This window comes from Montipora capricornis, chromosome 2 (genome assembly GCF_036669925.1).
Source record: "Montipora capricornis isolate CH-2021 chromosome 2, ASM3666992v2, whole genome shotgun sequence".
Classification (NCBI taxonomy): Eukaryota; Metazoa; Cnidaria; class Anthozoa; order Scleractinia; family Acroporidae; genus Montipora; species Montipora capricornis.
The window spans coordinates 38,891,782-38,914,281 of NC_090884.1; the positions used below are offsets into that span (position 1 = coordinate 38,891,782).

The 22,500-nt window shown below is 42.6% G+C and overlaps 2 protein-coding genes across 2 annotated transcripts in view; both read left to right on the plus strand.

Annotated features, from left to right (window-relative positions):
- Positions 1 to 17,792, plus strand: part of LOC138020848 (protein PRRC2C-like) — a 27,842-nt gene extending 10,050 nt beyond the window's left edge. The window contains exons 6-12 of the mRNA XM_068867763.1: positions 1,216 to 1,340; positions 2,852 to 3,164; positions 3,256 to 4,159; positions 5,316 to 8,461; positions 10,536 to 10,922; positions 12,271 to 12,462; positions 14,683 to 17,792. Of these exons, the coding sequence (XP_068723864.1) occupies positions 1,216 to 1,340; positions 2,852 to 3,164; positions 3,256 to 4,159; positions 5,316 to 8,461; positions 10,536 to 10,922; positions 12,271 to 12,462; positions 14,683 to 17,406 (7,791 nt within the window). The 3' untranslated portion in view covers positions 17,407 to 17,792. The remainder of the gene's footprint in view (positions 1 to 1,215; positions 1,341 to 2,851; positions 3,165 to 3,255; positions 4,160 to 5,315; positions 8,462 to 10,535; positions 10,923 to 12,270; positions 12,463 to 14,682) is intronic.
- The window catches only part of LOC138020831 (E3 ubiquitin-protein ligase rnf213-alpha-like), a 500,094-nt gene that overhangs the window by 336,126 nt on the left and 141,468 nt on the right, over positions 1 to 22,500 (plus strand).

Genomic DNA, 22,500 nt, shown 5'->3' on the forward strand with positions numbered 1-22,500 from the left:
TGTATACAAATTAATAAATAAGCGTTGCAATATACATTGTACCTATTAATTTTGTAAAGAAAACCTGTAATGCAATGCTGAAGACTAGTTACATGTACCTCTGGTTGACTACAAAAGCGGTAATTACTAAGCCATAGCCTTTTTTGGACCATTGAGTTAATATTATACATGTAGTTAATTTGAATGTTAGATACATGTATATATTGTCATTGTAGTGAACATTGAACAGAATTACAATCAACATACTTGTTGCAAACCTTTTAAAATTAATTCCTCATGTTCTTCACTTTTGTTAGCACTAATTTACTTGATTGTTGTGGTGAAGGGATAGGAATCTGGCATTTATGAGCCAATTCATTCATGCAGTGAAATCCTAACCATGCATTTTTCAAAGATAATTAGTCAACAATATTTGTAAAAAGTTTTAAAATACAAAGCAATGTGTGGCGTTCTTTTCCAAATTGAAGCTCAATTATCTCTGGAAAATGCGTGGTTACCCCCAATTTTCGTTTTGGACACCAAGATCACTTGCTAAGTTCTGCTTTCTCTGCATGGTTTTGAACTGTGCAAAAATATCCCTGTATTAATGAGCACCAGCATTTGGAAATCTGAGTATCTCGAGATGCGCAGAACACATGTGCAATTAACAATAGTAGGCACCGTCCTTATTGTGGTTAACAACTAGGAGCACAAGTTTTACCTTCGCAGTCAGCGGTTTGTCAGATATGCGCATGTGCAGGGATTCTTCGTGTTCTTGGTCCATAGGGCGTTGTAGCAGTTTTGTTGGCGTTTTAGTCAGCGTTTTCTGAGCGTTAGTGTTTTCCTGAGCGTGGGGACTCCTTGGAGGCTGCCTCCCCTCCCCTGTCCCTCCCTTTCTTTCCACTGTTTTGTCAATGGGCTCTTGGCTGGGTTACCTGGCTGGGTTGCCTGGGTTTGCCAGCCATGGGAGCGGTCTCCATCTAGGAGCTGGCTGCCAATAGTGGAAGCTCCTGATGTCTCAGGCACCCAACCTCCACTTTGTGAGGCAGTTGTTAAGTGTTTATTACAAAGTTTCTTTTTAGTTTTTGGGCATAAATAATTTTGCATGACTTAACCCCTTTAACAAGTTAATCCAATTGGTTTCATTGCATTTTGGCTTAGAAGAAATGAAAGCCTGAAGTTTTCTGTTCACTGTACACATAAATGCAAGAATTACATGTAATCACTCTGTTTTAGCACCTTCCACACGGAAAGAGCCACTCACTTGGATACCCTCCTCATCACCATGGTAATGGACCACATGGATATGGACCTGGTCCTGGAAGACCTCTTCATGGAAACCCTCCTGATTATGCAACTCGGTATGTACAGTGTAGAGCGAAGAATTACAGTGTGTTTCTCAAACCTTTTGACTGGTGGTTTGTGAAGTTCGTTTTAAATTCGAACTTGGGAATCTCATTATTGTAACTGTCAATTCGTGGGAATGTGGCTGAAGTTTGTTGAGATCATGAAGTTTGATTAGCTAGTCCAACAGTAGTCCTCACCTCTGAAGACTCAGAATACAAAACAGAGATTGTCCTTGACTGAAAAAATGCACTGACCTTGGATAAAAAAAGGATTAACCTATTTTAATTTTCAAGAGTCAGTAAATTATTATTATTATTATTATTATTATTATTATTATTATTATTATTATTATTATTATTATTGCAGAATATTGCTGATCAATGCATTTGTAGTCAACAGGACATTTTTGGGCAAATAAACATTATTCTCTACCAGTTTGTTTTGGATCTCAGTGCTAAAAATCCTGGGCTTGAAAGTTTTACAGAACTTGATATGATTATTCACATTCATTGTCAGTACACATTGACCGTGTTTTGTTTCGTCCTTTGTTGGCTTTGATATTCCCTCTGCAAGGAAAATATCAGCAATGTTGGCCATTGTTTGTTTTTGAAGTCTGCCTTATTTGAGATGGTCCTTTTCATTCTACCCAGCTGTCAATAATAACTTTCTTTGCATGGTGAAGGCACTTATTTCAAAACAACAATAGAGAGCAATGGCGAAATTTCTTCACCACATTCCCACAAAGTTCTGTGTGAAATTCCCAAGTTTCAAAGTTTTCCATTTGATTGACAGTTAGTACATGTAGATGTAATGAGATTCCTAAGTTCAAAGTGAATTGTAAGAATTCAAAACGAACTTCGGAAACCACCTGTCCAAAGTTTTGTGAAACGCAGTTGTAAGAATAAGTGGCTGTCTCCTTGGGCTCAAAGAGATACAGACTATAATGTGCTGTTTAGACTATGCAACTTTGGGGTGCCCTGTAATGGAGCTACTATGCAGCAGAATAATTTTTGAACCAACAAGCAAATGAAAATAATTGAAGCAGGTTAAACCAGTCCCATAAACCTTGCTACTCAGAAGGATTGAATCTACAGCTATACACAAGAGTTTTCACGTAATGACAATATTATGATACCATACAAAACACAAATACTAGTAATTGCGTAACAGGTTATAAAAGAGTCATTAAAATACACCCACTTAAAGTTTCTTGAGATTGGATTCAGAGCTACCTTCACAATAAAACGTTAAAGGTGGCTTTGGGGAGCAGGGGTGGTGCAGTCGTGAGAGCACAAGCCTCCCACCAATGTGGCCTAGGTTCTATTCCCAGACTTGTCATCATGTGGGTTGATTCTGGTGGTTCTTTTCTCTGCTCCAAGAAGTTTTTCTCTGTGTACTGCAGTTTTCCCCTCTCCACAAAAACCAGTATTTGGCTGTAGACCCTTGGCAAGGTTTGTTCTCTTTTAATGAAGAACATTGATGTCGTTCCTTAAAAGTAATATTGTTTTTGTTGTAACCATTCCAGGGGACCAGTACATAAACCTGGCGCTGCTACAGGACCTGGACATCCTAGCAAGCTCTATGAGGGGCGAGGCGAAGGGTATGGTAGACCAGCTATTCTCAAACCAGAAGACATTCAGGCAATGGCAGATAATGACGAAGAAGAGGAGGGTGGATGGGCAGGTGTTCAGGACGAGGTTGATTATGCCGCAAAGCTAGACTTTGAAGACTTTGAAGAGGAGGACAAGCCTCCTGCAGAACCTGGAAGAGAGAAATCTGACAGAGATAGAAGCAACAATGAAGTAGACTCCAGATGGCAAAGTAGTGAGGGCAAATCTGTGAGTAGCATTTTGATTTTGAAGTAAAAAGTAATTTATAAATGTGTAAATGGTATGTGAAACATTCCAATCAAGTTGTTCTTTTCTGCAGGTTAAAGAGACAGGGCCATCTGTCACAAGGACAGTGTCGTCTGAAGCACAAGGGCATCCTCACCATTATGCTGATGGCAGGCAAATACCCTCAAGTCCTGGGATGCAGCCATTTGACAGTAAAGGTTCCCCTCCAGCTTCAGGATGGCCTATGCCGTACTCAAAGCAAATACCTTCAGGGCAAAGAGGAGGAGGGCCACCACAACAGGCTCCCCTGGATCAAGGTAAACCATCATCCAAAGAAGAGCCAGTAGTAAATGAGTGGCAGAAACGAAGAGAGAAGCAGCAAGAAGAAATGCGTGCAGCAGTGGAAAGGGCAAGGAAAAGACGCGAAGAAGAAGAATTAAAAAGGCAACTTGAACAGAAAGCTGCTTCACATGCCAAATTGAAGGAACTGGAACAGAAACGGGCAAGGAGAGAGAGTGGAAAAGAAGGAGATGATGCTTGGGCTGAAGAGCTAGACTTCATTGAAAAAGATGTACATATCAAAGAACCAGTGACTGATGAAATGGTGGCAGAGAGTCTTGAAAGAGTGCAAGAACCTCAGAATACAGCAGTGGATCAACATGATAATGCCATGTTGAGAAATGACAATTCAGAACGTCTGAGTCGTGTTCGGAATGACAGTGATTCTAGTGATGCTTCCAGATCCAGTTCTTCAAGAGGTACTTCACGACCTCATCATCACCCAAGAGATATTCCACCTCGCTTCCAGCAGCAACAACAGCAGCAGCAGCAACTGCGGCAGCAACAGCAACAACACATTCAGTCCAATTATTATCATCAGCAACAGCCTTATCCACATCAGTACCAAACCCACCACCAACAGCTTTCTAGATCATCACATCAGAGGGAGTTTCAAGAAGGGCCGCTCTCAGTCAGCAGCCATCCAGTTGTAGACTCGGGTAAGTTAGATTCCCACGGTTCTCAGTGCATTGCTGTGTTCTCTAGTAGCTGGTAAATAAGCCAGTTTCCGGTACCTCTCTTTTAAAAGTGCTGGCTTGTTTGATAAAAAGACAGTCTAATGTTTGCTCTTATCTAAACTGGCATGACTGACAGCATTTATTTTAATTTTGATAGTTAAGACATATTTAAGTATAAAAGTATTGATTACCATGAGCTTCAGAGATGGGTCTAGATTAATTTTGTTCTTGCTGAATTCTTCAACAACTCGGTTTAGAACATTACAATTCTCAGTTTGACACGTACAATCCTGATGACATGCTCTGCATAATTTTAACCTGCATGTTCACTGACTGTTTAATATTCCAAATTAATGCATTTGCAGTAGCAAAGCAACAAATCGTTCATTAGGTTTGTCTGGTAGAAAGAACGTATTGCCTATTAAAAATAATAATAATAATAATAATAAACAAACTTTGGAAAATACCACTCCAACTAAGGCACCTAAGCAGCAACTACTTGTACGGCAACAAGGGGTTGACAAAACAATTATTTTTTAATGAGCAAAATTGTTGGCTATCCACGCCCAGCATATACACAAACTCAAACAACTCGAACAACTCAAAGTCGGGTTCTGTGAAGGACATGAGCACCCGAAAAATAAAATTGCATGTAATTTAGATTTTTGCGCGAAACACAGTCGAGGTTTCTTTGTCACGAAAGAAAGTAGAAAATATTGGCAAAGTCGTCAGGTGGCTAGTTTTTCGTTTTGGCTACAATCGTGGACAAAACTCTTAAGAAAAATGACCCTTCCAAGCGCTTTCAGTGGTAAGCAAACAATTGACCATATTTAAACCCCCTCCCCCCATCTCAATGTTGTTTTTTGGGGCTCATGACCAGTTTCCTGGAAATCAACTTTGGATTGGGAGAGGAAGGAGAAGGAACAGTTGTGGAATTCACAATGGAGAAAAAGGGAACAAATTCTTTTTGTCGGTTTGTGTACGGTTTTCTTTCCGCGTTTTGTCCACTATTGTAGCTCTTGTTGAATACTGTGCAAACATGAAAAATAACCTGGAAACCAAACAATTATATTGAAGACGTAAAAAATTAGCAGGTGTGGATGTAGTCGTTTTAAGTGGCTTCTTTATTCCTTTGCAGGCCCTGTTTCACCTTCACAACCCGTTAAACCTGATCTCCCTGTCAAAAGAATAATGAAGCGCTCGGATAGCAGTAGTACAGCAGGAGATGACATATCAAGTGTCAAGTCATTAGAAAGTGCGACTGGTGAACCAGCCAGAGAAATTGAAAAGCGAGCATCTGCCGCCCCAGAACAACAGACAATTGAAAATACTGAAGTAATTGGTGAACAAACCAAGGAGCAAAGTTTGGAGGCCGTGAATTTAAAGGCCAAAACGCAAGACGATCTTGACTTACCTGTCTTTGAGGAAGATGGTATTGTTGAATCACGTGATGAAAGACACCAACAGCAGCAGGAGGCTGAGAAGCCGAGGGTTTCTGAATCAGACAAGGAAAAGGTGATTTCAAAAGAGAAATTACCTGAAAAGAAAGAGAGGAAGGAAAGTCGTGAAGCTGCAAGAAAACCTCCTCCCGAGAAGATGCCACAGATCAAAGACAGGCGCGAAGACAGGCGCGAAGACAGGCGAGGCACTAAACGAGACACAAGACCGTATGAAAGACGACGAAATGATGATTCGAAAGACTTGGGGAAACGTAAAAGAGATGACAGTGATGAAGGTGGTTATGTTCCCGAGAGAAGGGGAAGGTTTGCTGGACGTGATGACTCAAAACGAGATAGGTACTCCGAGTTTCGTGGCCGTGGTAGGGTAAGCTTCCCTGTTAGAGGACTTGGCCGTGGAATGGGACCAAGTGGAACAAGCTATAGAGGCCGTGGAAGGGGAGAAAGAGGAGTCAGAGATTATAGAGAACCGAAACCATTCAGAAGTCGTGAACCTAAACCTTTATCACCTGCTAAGAGTCTTGATGGAGAACAGAAGCCAGCTCAGGAAGACAAGGAGAACGTCGCAGCGAAAGAAAACTCTAGCATTCCAGAAAATGACACGACTAAGAAAGAAGAAAAGATTGTAGTTGTGGTGAAACAGTTGGACATTGAAGATGGTTTGTTACATCCTGAGAAAGAGTTAGTGACTGGTAAGGAAGATGAAGGGGTGGATAAGGAGAAGAAGGACGTCATTCTAAAGCAAGAAAACAAAGAAGGAGAAAGCAAGGACAGCACCTCAAGGTTAGCCGACAATGATACTGACACGGTGTCAAGACAGGATCCAAGAAAAAGACAAGATAATAACAGAGAAACTGATAATCTGAAACCAAAAGGGCGGGGTGGATTTGGAAAGCCTTCTCAGTATTCAGACGATTCCAGAAGGATATCTCATGATGACAAGCGACCAAGTGGGAAAACATTTCCCGACAGACGGCGACCATATAATGACAAGGGTAGAGATCGAGGTGAGGACCATGAGAACAAACGCTTTTCACGGAATTACAATAAAGACCAGACCAGCCAACGATCTGCTGGAAGGGAAAACAGAAATAAGGATAGAGGTCGAGAAAAGGAACAAAAAGGGTATTCCAACTATGACAGAGATGCAGTGAACAGGCGTTACTCTCAGGATGACAGAAAGAAGCGACTCGGTGAAAAAGACGATGAGCAGCAATATTCAAGGCCAAGAGGAGATGAAAGAAACCAGAGAGGGGGCTACCGATCCTCTTATTCAACTCGTGGTCGCTTCAGCAAACCACCTGTACGACCTTCTACTCGCGGTGGAAGATCAAGCCAGCCAGTTGCTAGTGGGCAATTTGGAAATAATTACAGACGTTCAAAATCAACAGATGAAGAACTTTCTGAGGATGATTACGAAAGTGATTCAAGCAGCTACACGACTGCCACTTCTGCATCTGAAGAAAGAAGGGATGATAAGACCTCAGACAAAGAGACTGACCCAAAGAAAGGAAGAGAGAGTAGTTCAGGATTTGCGAAAAAAACTATGCCTTCTTCACGATCTGCCAGGCCACCACTTAGAGGAAAGGTGGCGTCAAGAGCTGGTCCACGGGGCACAGGTGGGTTTGGAAGAAGCAGAAGAGAAGTGGAACGTCCTCCCCGTTTTCAGAAGCAGCAGGAACGCGAAAGAGCCAGCTTTACTAGAGGTGTTTCTCGTGGTGACAGACATAATGAGGGAGGTGAAAATAGACCTGGGAGAGGACGGGGCAGAGGAAGAGGAAGAAAAGATCAGCTTCCATTGAATAGCTCTGTGATACCAGTGACAGAGGACTGGGATCAAGAAGTGGGCAGTTCTGTTAAAGAGGGGGAAAGCTCAAGAAATGAAAAGTTAGAGACAAGGAAGGAGTCCATTTCGAGAAAAGGGTTTTCATCTTCGAGGCCCTTTTTAGACCGTACTAGAAAAGATAAGGGAAGAGAGTCTGGTGGGGCACCAAACACATCCTCAAGAAGAGAGCCTTTTTTAGTGGAAAGGCAGCAGGCAAAAGTTGAAGGTTCCAAGTTTACCGGTGGGGAACCTCGGGTGCCTTTGCCTGCTGCTAGAAATGGCTTTAGTAAGGATGGAAACCGCAGATCAGACGTGCAGAGTGGTCCTCACAGCACTGGACTGGACAGCATTAACACCGGGTCAAGCGAATCTAGCAAAGTAGGAAGACAACAAGATCCCAGTTTAAGAAAGACTGACATTCAGCAGTTTGATTTGCACAATATTGCTGGTGTGATCTGTATTGATGATATGACAGATGACGACTCAGATATTTCGTCTACTCTCAGTGGCTTTGTCGAGGTTACCTCTCGTCGAACCCAAAAGGAGAACAAAGAAAGGCAGCGGGAAGAGGAGGAGAGAAGAAAGAAAACTGATGAACAAATTAGGCAACGCAGCAACCAGACAGGAAACAAAAAGGGCCAGTCAACCAAGCCTCCTCGGTTTAGCAAGCAGCATTCACCTCAGGTCAACACGCAAAGTAAAGCAGTAGGAGTCATTGGAAAATCAGTTCACGGTGCTCTGTCTGAGGCTGTTGCTGGGCTCGCCAACACTACATCCAACAGTAATGCATCTAGTGCAAGCTCCACAAAACGCAATAGTCCAATAACTGTTGAAAGGCCAGTGTCGCCTGCCCCACCCCCAGTTTTTAATGCATGGGACAAACCTCTCAATATTGTTACCCCTGCCAAACCACCAAGTGCCTCTCCTCAAGTGATCACAACAATACCAGACCCTCTTGCAGTTGGAAGTGGAAAGCCATCATCCACCCGCCCTGCTCAGTCTGTAAGTGCAGTGCAGTTGATGAAATTAGTTAGCGCTGTTTTAGTTTGCTTGGTTTATGTGAACTGAGGAGTAAGTCTGGGTAAATATGTAAACGTGAATGTTGCTCGTAGTTTTGCTTACACATCGCTACCTTAATTAAGTCTATTTGGGAATTAAAATGCAAAGTTGGAAGAAATTATCAGGAGCGATTGATAGCCACCTTCACAAATATTCTTAAGTAGCGCTGAGTCCGCTCCAGAGATTTTCTTAAACTTTGCAGAGTTTCATCTCAGCCTGCTAATAACTTTTCAGCAATAGAAAATGTGATGACCGAGTTTGTTTTTGAGTTCTCATGGTGACCTATTACGTCACATTATGAGTGCAACGTGTTCAGAAATTATTCCAGTTGATCTGGTGACGTAATTTGGAGGACTCGGAAGAAAAATTTTAACGCCGTATCCCACAACCTCGCGGGGCCTTAGATGTTGTTTCCAAACTCCCTGCGGTGCCTTCCATCGCCAAAACTCAACAGATTATTCTGTGTCTACCACATTTTCTGTTACTGAATGAACATTTAAGTAGAAACAACGAGATCTAACCTCGCCTTTGCCATGTTGAATTAAAAAATAAGGCCGTGCGCGGTTTTGGGATACGGCGCTAAAGTTTTTCTCCTCAGTCCTCCGAATTACGTCACCAGATCACCTGGTTGGGGTTTCATTTGGTACCCGAACATTGCCGTTGCGTAAAACGTTGGTGATTCCCTGGTATTGCACTGTGCATCGTGTTCTGCGCATAAGTATCAATATTCAGGCATGGCTACGAGGCGTTTTGGTCAAATTTGAGACTTTTTTGCAGATACGGCGGCCATTTTGATTGTTATTGTTTCAAATAGCTATTATGGGATGCCCAGGGGGCAAATACATGTTAATTTGCTCCCTGAGCATCCCATAGTGTCTTTCGAAACAATAAAAATCAAAATGGCCGCCGTATCTGCAAAAAGGTCTCAACCAGTTCTGTTTTCGTTGCCTCGCCATTCTCAAGGGAGATATCTAAACAAAACAATATTTAAATGCAACCATAAAGCCTCGTAGCCATATGTGAATATTGATATATCAAACGTGGCTAAAAACATTTCAAAATGGCGACCTCTCGTGCAGGAAAGCTCGCTAGAAAGAAGAATGGCCGTTTTAAGAGCACAGCAGTTAAGATCAAAACCGAAAACTTTTTAGACTCTCGGTAAAGAAAGTCGAGTAATAGTCTTGCCCTTAAATTACGTCAGGAAAAAAGAAGTTAACGGAAGAGTATTCGGCGTCATCACTCGTGAACACAAAATTGTCTCCTTGAGATCACGCACCCAAGGAATATTTGTAATCGGTGACTTTTCAACACTTGTGTCTGTACCATAAAACAAACATTAAATTATTTCTTTTGAGCAATACAATACACCTGTTTGTTTCTTCAACAATTACGTCAAAGCAGTGCTTCCTGTTCTGCGAAACGTAGCGTGAACCGATGGAACAAACTTGTCCTTAATAGACCTTTTTGGCTTGTACATTTTGTTTTCCCAATACAGATCACGTGATAATACTCAGTAGGTTTGGTCCTTTGTTTTGCTCATGAAAAAGAGTGCTTGCAGGCATATTATTGCCCTCATTTTAATGAACAAAACAAAAGACCAAACCTCCTGAGTATTATCACATGATCTGTATTGGGAAAACAAAATGTACAAGCCAAAAAGGTCTATAGATGAAGTCGCAATGATAAAATGAGTAACTTGAGCAAGTTATATCTACCATACCTTGAACGAGCTTGGTGACCTATTTTTTATTGCATATTTCGAGTCCCCATAACGTAGGGAGCAATCGAGAAAAGTTTAAAATCTTACGGCGAATTTTATTACTAAGGAATCACTTTAAGTGATAAACGTAGCTTGTAGTGCTGGAATGCGGAATCTATTTTCATTCAATTATTTTTAAAATGTTCGAGAATTTGTTCTTAGGAAACAGTGTAACATTGGATAAAGTAAAATGATCCCAACATCATTAGTATCATAGTCATCGCTTAATTAAGGCTTTTGTTTATTTGTTACTTCCAGGGAACAGTAATGCCCGCTGTTCCGCCATCGTTGATCGAAGATGCTAGTGTAGAGGAAGACTACATTGCAATGACTAAAGAGATTGCTCTACTTGCACCACCTGAAGAACCTGACGAGAGGGAAGAGCCATCTCAGACTGTTAATTCTACCAAGCCAAAAGTTGTAATTGCTGATCAAACTTCTGAGGTTTCTAAAGATGCATCCGAGAAAAGAACCCAATCGAAGCCCCAGCGAGAAAAACCACCAAGATTTGATCGAATTAGCAAGCGCAAAGTTGCTGCTGCAAATAGTGAAGAAACCAAGAAGGAAACCTATGCAGGCGGCAAGGCTAGAAAAAGCAGCCGTGAAAACCTTGGACCTCAAAACCAGCAAGCTAAAGCTTCAGCGGTATGAAATGTTATAAAGGAACTTTATTTAAGTGTCGAGTCGTTCTAGCGCTGAATCACTATTTGGGGACACTGTAAATTGAAATTAACAATTAACACAAATCAAGTCAAATGTTGGTTTTTGAGGAGAGGGGAAACCGGAGTACCCGGAGAAAACCTCTCGGTGCAGAGTAGAGAACCAACAAACTCTGCCCACATATGACGCCGAGTCTGGGAATCGAACCCGGGCCACATTGGGCCACATTGGTGGGAGACGAGTGCTCTCACCACTGCGCCATCTTCATCAGATCAAGAAAGTCAGTGATTGGGTTAATTAACATGCTTCTTACCTCTGCTTAGGTTTCCCCAAGTAAGAACGATCGGTTTCTTGTAATGGTTGTCATTTGGCCACTTGAAAATAAAGTGAAAAAGTGCAAGGTTTCAAAGTTTCTTAGAATGTTGATCTTTGGTGAAATGGTGATATATGAAATGAATCATATATTAAACTGCGGATTTGAAATCGAGTGAAGCTATGATTCTCGCAGTTATGAACGCAATTTTAGCGATTGCGTGGAGAAGCCTGAAAATTTCAGAACTTCAACGGGGTTCTCTGCCCTTCTTTACGCAATTGCGTTGAGAGGCCTGAAGAATTCAGGACTTCAGCGGGGTTTGAACCCGTGAACTCGCAACACCGGTGCGACACTCTAACCAACTGAGCTATGAAGCCAATGACGTTGAGAGCTGGTCATTTATGGGTTCTATTGTTCCCGTGATGAATGAGTCAATGATGAAATGATATATATGAAATGAATCATATATTAAACTGCGGATTTAAAATCGAGTGAAGCTATGATTCTCGCAGTTATGAACGCAATTTTAGCAATTGCGTGGAGAAGCCTGAAAATTTCAGAACTTCAACGGGGTTCTCTGCCCTTCTTTACGCAATTGCGTTCATATCTTCCCGGATCATAGCTTCACTTGATTTCATATCCGCAGTTCATATGGTTCATTTCATATATATCATTTCATCATTGACTCATTCATCACGGGAACAATAGAACCCATAAATGACCAGCTCTCAACGTCATTGGCTTCATAGCTCAGTTGGTTAGAGTGTCGCACCGGTGTTGCGAGTTCACGGGTTCAAACCCCGCTGAAGTCCTGAATTCTTCAGGCCTCTCAACGCAATTGCTAAACTTGCATTCATAACTGCGGGGATCATAGCTTCGCTTAATGTTGATCTTGTTGCAGGTAACGTTGTTTGGGTTCTTCAAGCTTTACTCCGAACAGGGTGGCCATTGAACCTTTCACGTTACACAACGCGTCTGCAGACTCTTAAAAATGACCTGTAACTCTTTTTGTTTCTTCAGGATAACAATCCAAAGAGAAAGAATCAGACTCAATCTAGCACTCAGCAGCCGCCCTCTGCAGCTGAAGATGAAATACCAGACGGTTTGAAGAGTACACAAGATGTTCTAGAGTCTAAGGATCATGATGTCTCAGCTCGCGCTACAGCTTCAGATGAGGGAAGCGACGAAAAGGATGCTTTGAAGGAAAGTGAGGTGGGTGTCCTACACCTGTTAAGCATATTACCTAAGGGTACATTTGGTCAGGGTACATAGAGGATATTACACGGTGGCGAGAAGATATGAATTTTATGTTCGAGTGGCAAGAACAATATCTCACAATATCTCTTATTTCGTGTTTTATGTCTGTATTTTTGGCCTTGACTGTGCACAAAACACCCTTTTTCGAGAAGATAATCATTCAAATCTTTCGATTAAATTATGCATAACTAAATGTGAACCCGTGCGAAGCGAAAGCACTGTCCCGGTCAATTCAGCATCGATTGCGACAACGTTGTCCTTAGCCTGTGTACAGCCGCCCGCTCTCCGAAAAAAAAAAAAGAAAACTCGGAGAGGAGCGTCTGTGATTTACCGTTGATAATCGTGTTTTTTCTTGGAATGTATGGAAAATGATTTGATTGGTTATTACTCATCGATCATTACATCATTGAAACAACGAGTTTTCATTGGCTTTTATTTTTATTTCTCCAAATCAACATCGTGAGAACCACCGTGAAAGATTTTACGATGAGTTCGTGTGTACTTTGAGCACGGTACAAAATACGATTAAAAATCTTTTTGACGGTCAAAGAGGTTTTTCTTTTAAAGTACGAGCGGAATTATTATCTTTGGAGTGTAAAGTGGAAATCGATTCTACGTACATTTAAAGAAACGAAAGCGCTCCTGACGAATCACTGAGTTGGGTGGTATTGAACTGCAGCGTTCCAGTTATTTTTTTCAAGTGGGGGTCATTAAGATTTAAGACGATTTGAGTGGTCACCCAGACGTCGGGCCAGCAGAGGCCCTTTCACTCACAGGTTCACACGTTTAATTATTTTGTAATGTTCTGTCCCATTGTCTAGTCTTTAGTTTTTTTAAGCTGTGGTAATGAACTCAGTTCAATTGCTGGTTTTCACTCACGTGATCAACAGCCATGTTTTTCAACGAAAACAAAAGGAAGCGTTTGCATAATAATAATTGAGTTTAATGTGCCGGAGGATTTGGTCGGGGCACCAACATGGCCGCCTTTTCTTTGTTTAGGGGCACCAACATGGCGGTCGTGACGTCATGTGAAAACCGTGAATAATTCCAGATAATCATTTTTCACACCTTGTGTTGTTTATTGAATTGACGTTCCATTATTGAGCTTCAAAAAGGGTATATTTTGTTCAAAGATCCAATAAAACACCACTTGCGTTACATCTGCTTCGTCGCCATTGATTGTGCTGTGTCCACCTGATAAAATCTACGCATGTCAACTATACCTCCTAAATCTACCAAATGTACGCGCAGGATACTCTAGGCACAAAAACAATACTTAGCTGGGGATTGACAGGTTTTCATTTTCCCGACACGGGAAAAAAGGAGTAGAACGGATAAATTTGACCCATTTTCCGACTGGATTGCCATATGGCAACCCAGTAATCATTAGAGTCCCAGCGGAGATGACGTAAACTAAAAGGAGGCTTTCAATAGTAATAGTGTCGGAAAACCAGTGGCCGCTTAACATTGACTATCGTTATGGGCCAGGGGCCCGTTTCTCGAAAGTCTCGAAAACTTTTCGGGCCCAAAAAGCCATCTGTGAAATTGCCAACCGCTTGTTTTGGGAAGCCGATCTTTTAACATGTTTTCAAGGTAACAAAAAAAAATTAACTGTGAAGTTTGCCGAATTAAATGCTCTCCGTTCTTGAGTTACAAAAGGAATTGTGACACCCGAAAATGGCCCGTAAAGTTTCGGCCCCCAGGTTCCAGTTGTTTAAAAGGTGGATAACACCATCCACTGGATAAATCACTAACCATTGGACAGCGCAGTTGGTTTCGCTGACTTATCCACTGGATAGTGATTTATCCAGTGGATAGCGCTATCCATCGTTTGAACAACTGGGGCCTGGTTGACAACTGGTAGTTTTGAAGTGTTGATGGACAGTTTTCGCTTTACAGTCGATGGTTAGTCATGGTTGCTTCAGTAAGACTTGTACCGGTTAAAGTAGGTTATTTTCCATTCTTTTGTGCTGGGGTCGTCTCCTACTTGAAGCTATTTCTGGTGGCATAGGTTGAGTGCTTCCACAATTTGGCGGTAAATGAGTAATAAGAAATAACACGTTACAATGCTAATCATCACGTCTTGTAATGTGAACAAAATGACTTCGTTTCTTGAGGAATGAGATTCTAGAAAGACGGGTTCTCGCTGATATCTGTTGTCTTTTCTTTCAAAAGGGGCAAGAAGGTAAAGATGACTCCGAAAGTGAATCAAGCCGAAAAGACTCTGAACCAGATTTAAACGTGGATTCCAGTGAGAGAAACAGCGACGGTGATAACTTGTTCACTGCAAGCTCTCTCACAGTAGACATTCATGAAAGGTCTACCGCTGAACGACCAGTCAGGGAACCCTCTCCCGTGTCACCAGCAATCTTTGAAATGTCAATGAAGATGGAAGCATCAAGGAAACTATGGGAAAATGGGCTGGAAATCAGACGACCAGGTAATCCAGGAACTGCGTGGGAGGAGACTCTACGCACTCCAAGTGTCAGCTCGTCAATTGTGGGTATGCCGGTTGTAGAGTCCCCCGATCTAAGATTAAGTGATGATCAAGTAGTCGTGTCAAAACCACAAGCTGATGTAGATGTCAACCCCAGCAAGCCTGACTCTAAGTCCACTGATGGTATGAACTTTAACAAGAAACCAGGAACAGGGGAACAGCAGAATGTCTGTAAAGTAAAACCCCAGCAGCAACAGCAGCCCTCTGTTAAACCCCAGCAGTCGAATCCTGTTGTGGCGCAAACCCCTGAGGAGAGTCGTCCAAATGAGTTGAATACAGTCCCCTTAACTCAGCCTCTTTTGACACAGGAACAGCTGTTGGCGCATCAAGCTATGCCGCAACGATATGCATTTCCATTTGTCAGCCAGTTAATGGATTTACAGCAGAGACAGCCTTTTCTAAGGCAACCGCAAATTCAGCAGCTTCAAGAAGCAAACCAACAGGTGACACCCACTTTTCCAATTACTCATGTACAGGAAGTAAACCAGACACGTGCGTCCTCCTCGCCGCTTTCCCAAGCTGCGCAAGATATCTACCAGTCGTCCTTCTTGGCTAGTGGGGTTTACTCGGCGGGAACTTTCCAAGGCGCTCAACCATTTGTGTCTATTGCTCTGTTACCTTCAACCACCACTCAGTCCTATGCAACTTCCACACCAACGACTCAGACTGCATCATTAATAGGCATACATACTCAGCAGCAGGCTAAGACTGCAAGTGGGGCTGTCTTCCCACAAAATGTAAACCCACAAGGAGGACAAACTATGTACGTGCCATTTGACCCCAAATCATTAAGCGGAGGAACCCCTTTGTTTAACCTAACGCAACACCCACCGGCTGCCCAGAGGCATCTTTTGGGAGGCCAACCAGGACTTGTTGGTGACAATGTACCTCGGCAAGGAGGCTTTCCAACTCCTCCCCCAGGGCATCAACCTTTTCAAGGAACTTACTCTTTCCATCAGAAACAAGCTGCGTACGATGTCTCACAAGATATGCAAATTAATCAAAAATCGCCTGAACAAACAGCGTTCAACAGACAGTCCGAACTAGTGAAGCATGTGAATGCTAAGCCTTTTGAACCTCCAAAGAGATCCACCCCGGGAACTGGTTCATCCGGGAGTGCACCCATAGGCCCTTTGGTGTCGTCAGCATTTACACGAAATCCCAACATGATGGCTATCCGGCCGAGTCCACCTGACGCTGGTGGCCCATCACAAAGCCCTCCAGTATCCACATCCATTTTGTCTGGTAGACCAGTGTCTGTTTCACCCGTTGACCCAGGTGTTCCATTTCCTGGTGCCGTAGGAACGTTTCCAAAGCACCCTGCAATAAGTCAGTTTCAGGTTCAGCAGCAACCTCAAGGAGTGCAACCTCAGCAGTTCACTCCCTTTCAACAACAAGCAGTGGGTATTCAGCACGCTCTTCAAATCAGACCTCAAGGCCAGCAACAACAGCAAACTGTGAATTCGTTACCAGGCGCTACAGCCGCCATTTTACCAAATCCAGCTGTCTTGGCAGCAACTATCCCAAGGCAACTTGTAAGGGCACCAGGCCTTGGTGCAATTGGCTTGGGAGGACCCCAACCTAGTCCCAATGCACAGCGCTTTCCTGCACCAATCCAGCGTCCTATGGCAGCATCCTTGATGCATGGAATGCATCACATGCAGGCTCCACGTGGACCACGCCCACAGTCAGCGCCACCTCAAATGATCCCTGCAAAGCAGCAAGCCCCGTCAAGCAGACCGCAGATGCTACAAGGAGCGTTACCACCCCAGGATCCTATGGCAGCAGCCTTCAAATATGAGCAACACCACAAGATGATGGAGCAGACCAGAATGTTCTTTGCCCAACAGGGACATCAGCAGCAACATCGTGTCCCTCAACAGAACATTTCAGATGAGCAACAACTTAAAGCTGTGACAAGCTTACAAGGAGACAAGGCAAACGTTAAAGCTCCAGCACTAAGAGAAACCAACAAACTACAGGACAAGAAAGATGAAGTAACCTCAAGAAACAAAAAACCAAGTTCCGAACAAGCAAACAAGACGTCAAAGACAACCAAAGTAGACTCAAAGCCAGATGAAAGCAACAAAGACAAAAACTCAAAACAGGATGGTAAAATCGCTGTTGCCAAGAGTGTCGGCAGCGGAAGCACTGGCAGTGGCGTTGTTCGCATTCAGCCTCTGCATATGCATTCAAGGAGTAAGCCAAACAGGCCCCGAGGCCCTCCTCGAATGCCAGGTATGCCTCCAAACAAAGCTAAGCTCTCTGGACGACCAGAGAAAGAAGTCAAAGATGCATCAACTTCCGAGCACCCTGGTGAATCTCAAAGCCCCAGGAATTCCGATCAGGCCAAAGCGTCCGATGTGCAATCCGTTTCTCCACTTGGTGTAAACCAAGGATGAAAAAAAAAACCGTATCTAAATGAAGTTTGTAACCGATTTTCGGTGATCTTATTTGCCTGCCCATAAGGAAGTTGCTTTTGCGATAAGAACCACAAAGGAAAAACAATATTATCATACGCTTGATTTAGAGTTTGTCGAGTATTAATGTGTTTGCATTGCGAGAGATTCTCATTCACCAAAAGCTCGCACAAGTTAGTTCACTGTAATTTTTGTCCTTCTCATTGCCGCAACACCTGTAAATTAGTCCACTGAAAGTTTGTACAGAGGTTTGCAATGAGTTAATTTATTGTTAGACTTTCTTGAGTATAAGCAGTGAGTTATTTCACCTCATGGAAGTTGAAGCTTTTTTTGTGATAATGGTACAAATAAAGTAAGATTCGAGAGAACGTTTTATTTTTTCTTGAAAGGGAACTTCTAGGTTACAGTTGAAATTAGCAGATTGGAGATTTCAGTCAGCCGTCCGCACTAAGGTGCGGCGGGATTGCAGAAAACCACCTTGCATCTCAGTTGCACATTGTAGCATTCCTCGTTCCTTTAAAAACTGAATTACTTTTCCACAATCCAGCACCTCACTCTTCGCAATAGGGAGTTTAAGCACGCGACGTTTTTGAGCCGCGAACGGCAACCGGAAGTGAGCTGTTTTCCATTTTAACTTGTGTTGTCACTACTGCCTTTATATTGCTAAGTATCTTTCCTCCGTTAGAGATAATTAGGTTTAAAATCTTGGAGACACTACTGTCCTGGCATGCAAAATGTTCATTTTCGTGGCTCAGAAACGTCGCGTCCCTAACGTTAGAAGGGCGCAGCCTTCCCTGGGTTTGGGTTTAGAACTTTACTTGAGGCGATCGCTTGTCAACATAAAATCAGCTGACCGGATCACTCGATAATTATTTTAAGAAACCTTCCAAGAATTGTTTATATTCTCCAGAAGACGAGCTTTCTAATGATATTTGGCTGCGGTCTTGGAGTTTTGTGGTTCTTAAGGGACTGTTCGTTATTTATGGCTAAGAGGGGGAGGGGTTGTTTAGAGTGGGGGGGGGGGGGGTAAAATTTTCAAAACAAAGGGAAATGGGGAGGGGTGTTTTTTTAATACAGTAGAATATAGGGGGAAAATTTTGAGAATCCGTATTTTCAACTCTTTTGTTGCCGTTTTGCAGATATATTAAATTGAGCTTTGTTTTGTGACCACTGTGTCCTAAAAGTACCGATATACCGGGACTCAGTTTCGAATCCAAGAAAGCGTGACCTAATGTAGCGTTACTTAAAAGTCACAATATGTAACTTATTAATCTCTTTGAGCATGCAATTTGATACTACTAAATACCCGTTGGTGATATTGCTATCTATTGAAGTACTTTTATCTTACGTACTTCAATATTGTGGTGCTTTTTATTCCAAGGATAACGAGCACTGAACTTGATTTTGGTCTTTACAATAACTGCAAAGATTCTCGCGCGCTCACTGGTCGAAAGCCGTTGTCAACAAGAGTATTGACAATGAAAATGATGTAATATGTAACGCAACGCTCAGCAATCAGGTAAAATTTTGGGCCAGTGGCATAAACTTGGGGGAAGGTAATTTTTGGATATACGCACTTTCGGGGAGGGGTACATCTGTAATTTGCCCTAGTTGGTTAAAAATCACGGAATTCCCCCTTCCCCACTGGCAATAAATAACGAACAGTCCCAAAGGAGGCGCCATTTCAAGCACGGGTTCAAATTACCAAGAGCCGACGACGTTTTTAATCCACTGAAATAGCACACTGTTAATCCCAGGAATTTAGCCATTTGGATTAACTTTCACGGCGTGAATGTAGTAAAACACACATGGCAGGTTTTGCTCAGAGTGCGTTTAATATATAACAGTCATGTCTCCGGTTGACGCTTTGTCAAAGAACGAGGAAGTGGAAGTCTGAACAACAATGAAAGATCGGTGTTTTTTTCGCTGTTGGTAGAACAATACCTTAATCCCTTCCTTGACACATGTCGCGAAAATAACAGATATTGGGCTATTTGAATACTTATCTTATCACTTATATTGAATCAATGTCATGTTTTTACTTATCTCAGCCCTTCGTGTAATTACTCTCTCCTGGCAACTCTTGAGTGTTTTTTTCTTTTTTAGTGTGGTGATGAGTGGAAAGGAAATCGATTGGGGAATTTGTCATTCCAGGCGTCCTTCTGATGAATATAAATTTGAGTATCAACTATTCCAATGCCACATCGCTCGGCATCCCTCTCCCTATCAAATTGTGATCGCAAAGGAAAGCCACTCCCCTCTGAGGTCAATTACAAAAGATTGGATAAGACACTCAGACAGTCAAATTTCGCACGCCTACCCTTCCTCTTACTAAAGCTAAAATTCCTTGTGAACCGCTTCTTATGGTTTTTAGATTTCAATATTGTGTTTTCCCTTTTTATAGTCTCAGGGCGCTTTCCTTTAGACAAAATTGGCGGGCCAGACCCGTCACTTCGCAAAGAAATGCAAAAATTTGAAGGAACACTTGCGTGATAATCCCTCGCATTCTTCTACAGGAGTATACATCGTCATCCTCGAAATGTGTTAATTTGAAGGCGTTAGTCCTTTCAAATGGCCGGTCTGATCGGTCAGTTCTGTCAAATGGAAAGCGTCCCTAGCTTAATGTGGATAATCGAAAGCTAACCTTGTGTTTTCACACGCGCAAAAATTGGGTGAAGTCCGCCCAACGGGAAAAAATGTCCCTAAATGTTTACTTCAGCGGAATTGTGGTTCCGTGCCCTCTAGACGAATTGTATACATAACTTTATATGACCAGTTATTTAGAGCAAAACAAAAGAGTCTTCACTAAAAAGAAAAAAAGCAAAGATGACCAAGAGGAAAATACTTAAGAAAGTGAGCTGAGTAAATTTATCCCTTTTGCGGAAACACTGTTTTTTTCAGGGATCCATTACCACGATTTGCTCTAGACTTGAAAGGCGCTTTGTTAACTTCAGCAACTGCTCATTTCCACCCTATCCTACCCTACCTCTTATCTCCCCTTTGTTGTTGGTTTCCCACTTGACACCCGAAAACTAAATAGCTTTGTGTAAATGAGCGGCCACTGACTGGGTTTTATTGACCGTGGAGATCGACAGATCCGTTATTAGGGACCTTTAGATACGAGAACGAGTACGAGATTTGACTGCCCGTTTTTGGCGAAAATATTTAGAAGATTCATAACCCGGACGATTAATCTTACTCTTTGTTAGCAGTGTCGGTTGCTCAGTCAATCTTATCGCTGGAAACGTAACCTTTTTGCTGATCGAAAAATGCCTTGCATTCTTGCAAAACCTCGCACTAAAATGACGACGGTATCACGTTTTTCCCGCCAAAATGACGCTGGTTTGCGCACGGTCACTGTTGTTCTATGAGAAAATGTCGTTCTCGTAGTCGTTCTCGTCCTAGAATCTAAGGCTCTCTATTAGGAGACCCTGAGTGTTGGTCCGGCCGGAATCGAACTCACGGCTTCCCGCATGGCAGCCCGGTGCTCAACCAAATGAGCCATCGGTGCGCGGAAAGGGCGTGTGATTAGGAACGCTCACCTTTCTCGTAGTCCGACCTTCGCGCCGATCTTCCATGGAACGCCTGCCCCTCGTTTGTGCGACCTCAGTGCTATGTAGTTTTGAGCCAAAGTAAAAGGCTTGGCCATCTGAATCAGATGTCAACTACTGTTTTCCCGATTTTCCAGGCGTAATAAGTTTATTTTCCTTTCGTACACTTTCACAATGAGTAGTGGCAGCCGGAGCTCATCAAGTGGAGCCTCTACCTCCACTAATTCCTTGAGTCAACCCTTTCTCGAGTGAATTTATTTTTGAGAAAAGGTTTTTTCGTGAAGAGTATCTTATTTCCCTTGACGCTGAGATAGCTTTGTTTTGATTGGCTTTTATAACAGTGAGCGTGCTTAATCTCCCAAGGGGGGCGTTCTGTAAATAAATCTACTCTGGAAAAGGTTGACTTCTAGGCCAAATATGGGACATTTCTTGTTTGAAGAAAAAGAGGTTGTAGCCACGTTTGTTGAGGCATTGCATAAGTTCGTTAGAACGTAGATTGCGCACTTCCTGCACCCCCTGCAACCTTCCCCTATATCTGCCCCTGAGGAGGAGTCCAAGATCTTTTTATATGGAATGGATTGGTGGTAAATTGATGGGGAAAGCCATGAAAAAATTCAAGTAAACGCATGTGTCGTGCGAAGTCTTTTAAATCGGCCTTGATTTCTGTCCAATTTATGTTGCGTGGAGTAGGACAGAAACTGAGACCTCGAGCAAGGAGTTGATGTCTAGTTGGATGTTATGGTTGTTGTGTCTCCACTATAGTTCGCATTGTTTGTTCTGGTTACGTCTACGTTGGTGTTTTTGAGTGGGCGTAGGATTGATGTTGTCGTGCGAGTTGCTGGATTTATATTGTTAGTGGTTGTGACATGTATGCCGCCGTGTGGCAGAAGATTGAATGTTAGTGTTCGCGCGAGTTGCGCCGTGGAGTTCGAGAAGACGTTTACTTACCTGTCAGAGGCCATCTCACTATTTCTTGTAGATAGAAATGTTCTTTTAAGACCATCCTCAATGGCTATAAGGAAGTTTTTGATAAATTAAAAAGTTGCATGAGAGCATAAGTGTAGATTTTAAGTCACTGAGACAGTTGCTGAGCTAGTTTTTCAGTGTTTTATAATGCCGTTGACATTGTCTTCGTAGGAAAAAAATCATTCGTCGTGATGTTTTTTTGAAGGAGTGATGCCCGATTGTGGTGGAAAAGTTGATTATTGCTGTAGATTGATGGCCTGCATTTGATAGCGAGTTCCTTTGGAATAATGTTCTTTGGTATAAAATGGTCGTAATTTGAAATGTGATGTTCGTAGCGAGTAACTTTCAACTGCAAACGTTTGGCTGTGTGAAAAGGTTGCCTGGATAGATTCCTCTCGATATGGATTTCGGGAGGGCCAGGGTTGGGAAAGAGAACAAGAAGAAGAAGAGAAGTTGGTAACGGAGAGCAGTTTCTTTGTGGCTTATATTTTGATTTTTCTACAACGGTCTGATGCTTGAGTAGGTGGTTTCTTGGAGTGTGTCAACAGTCCAATTCTCT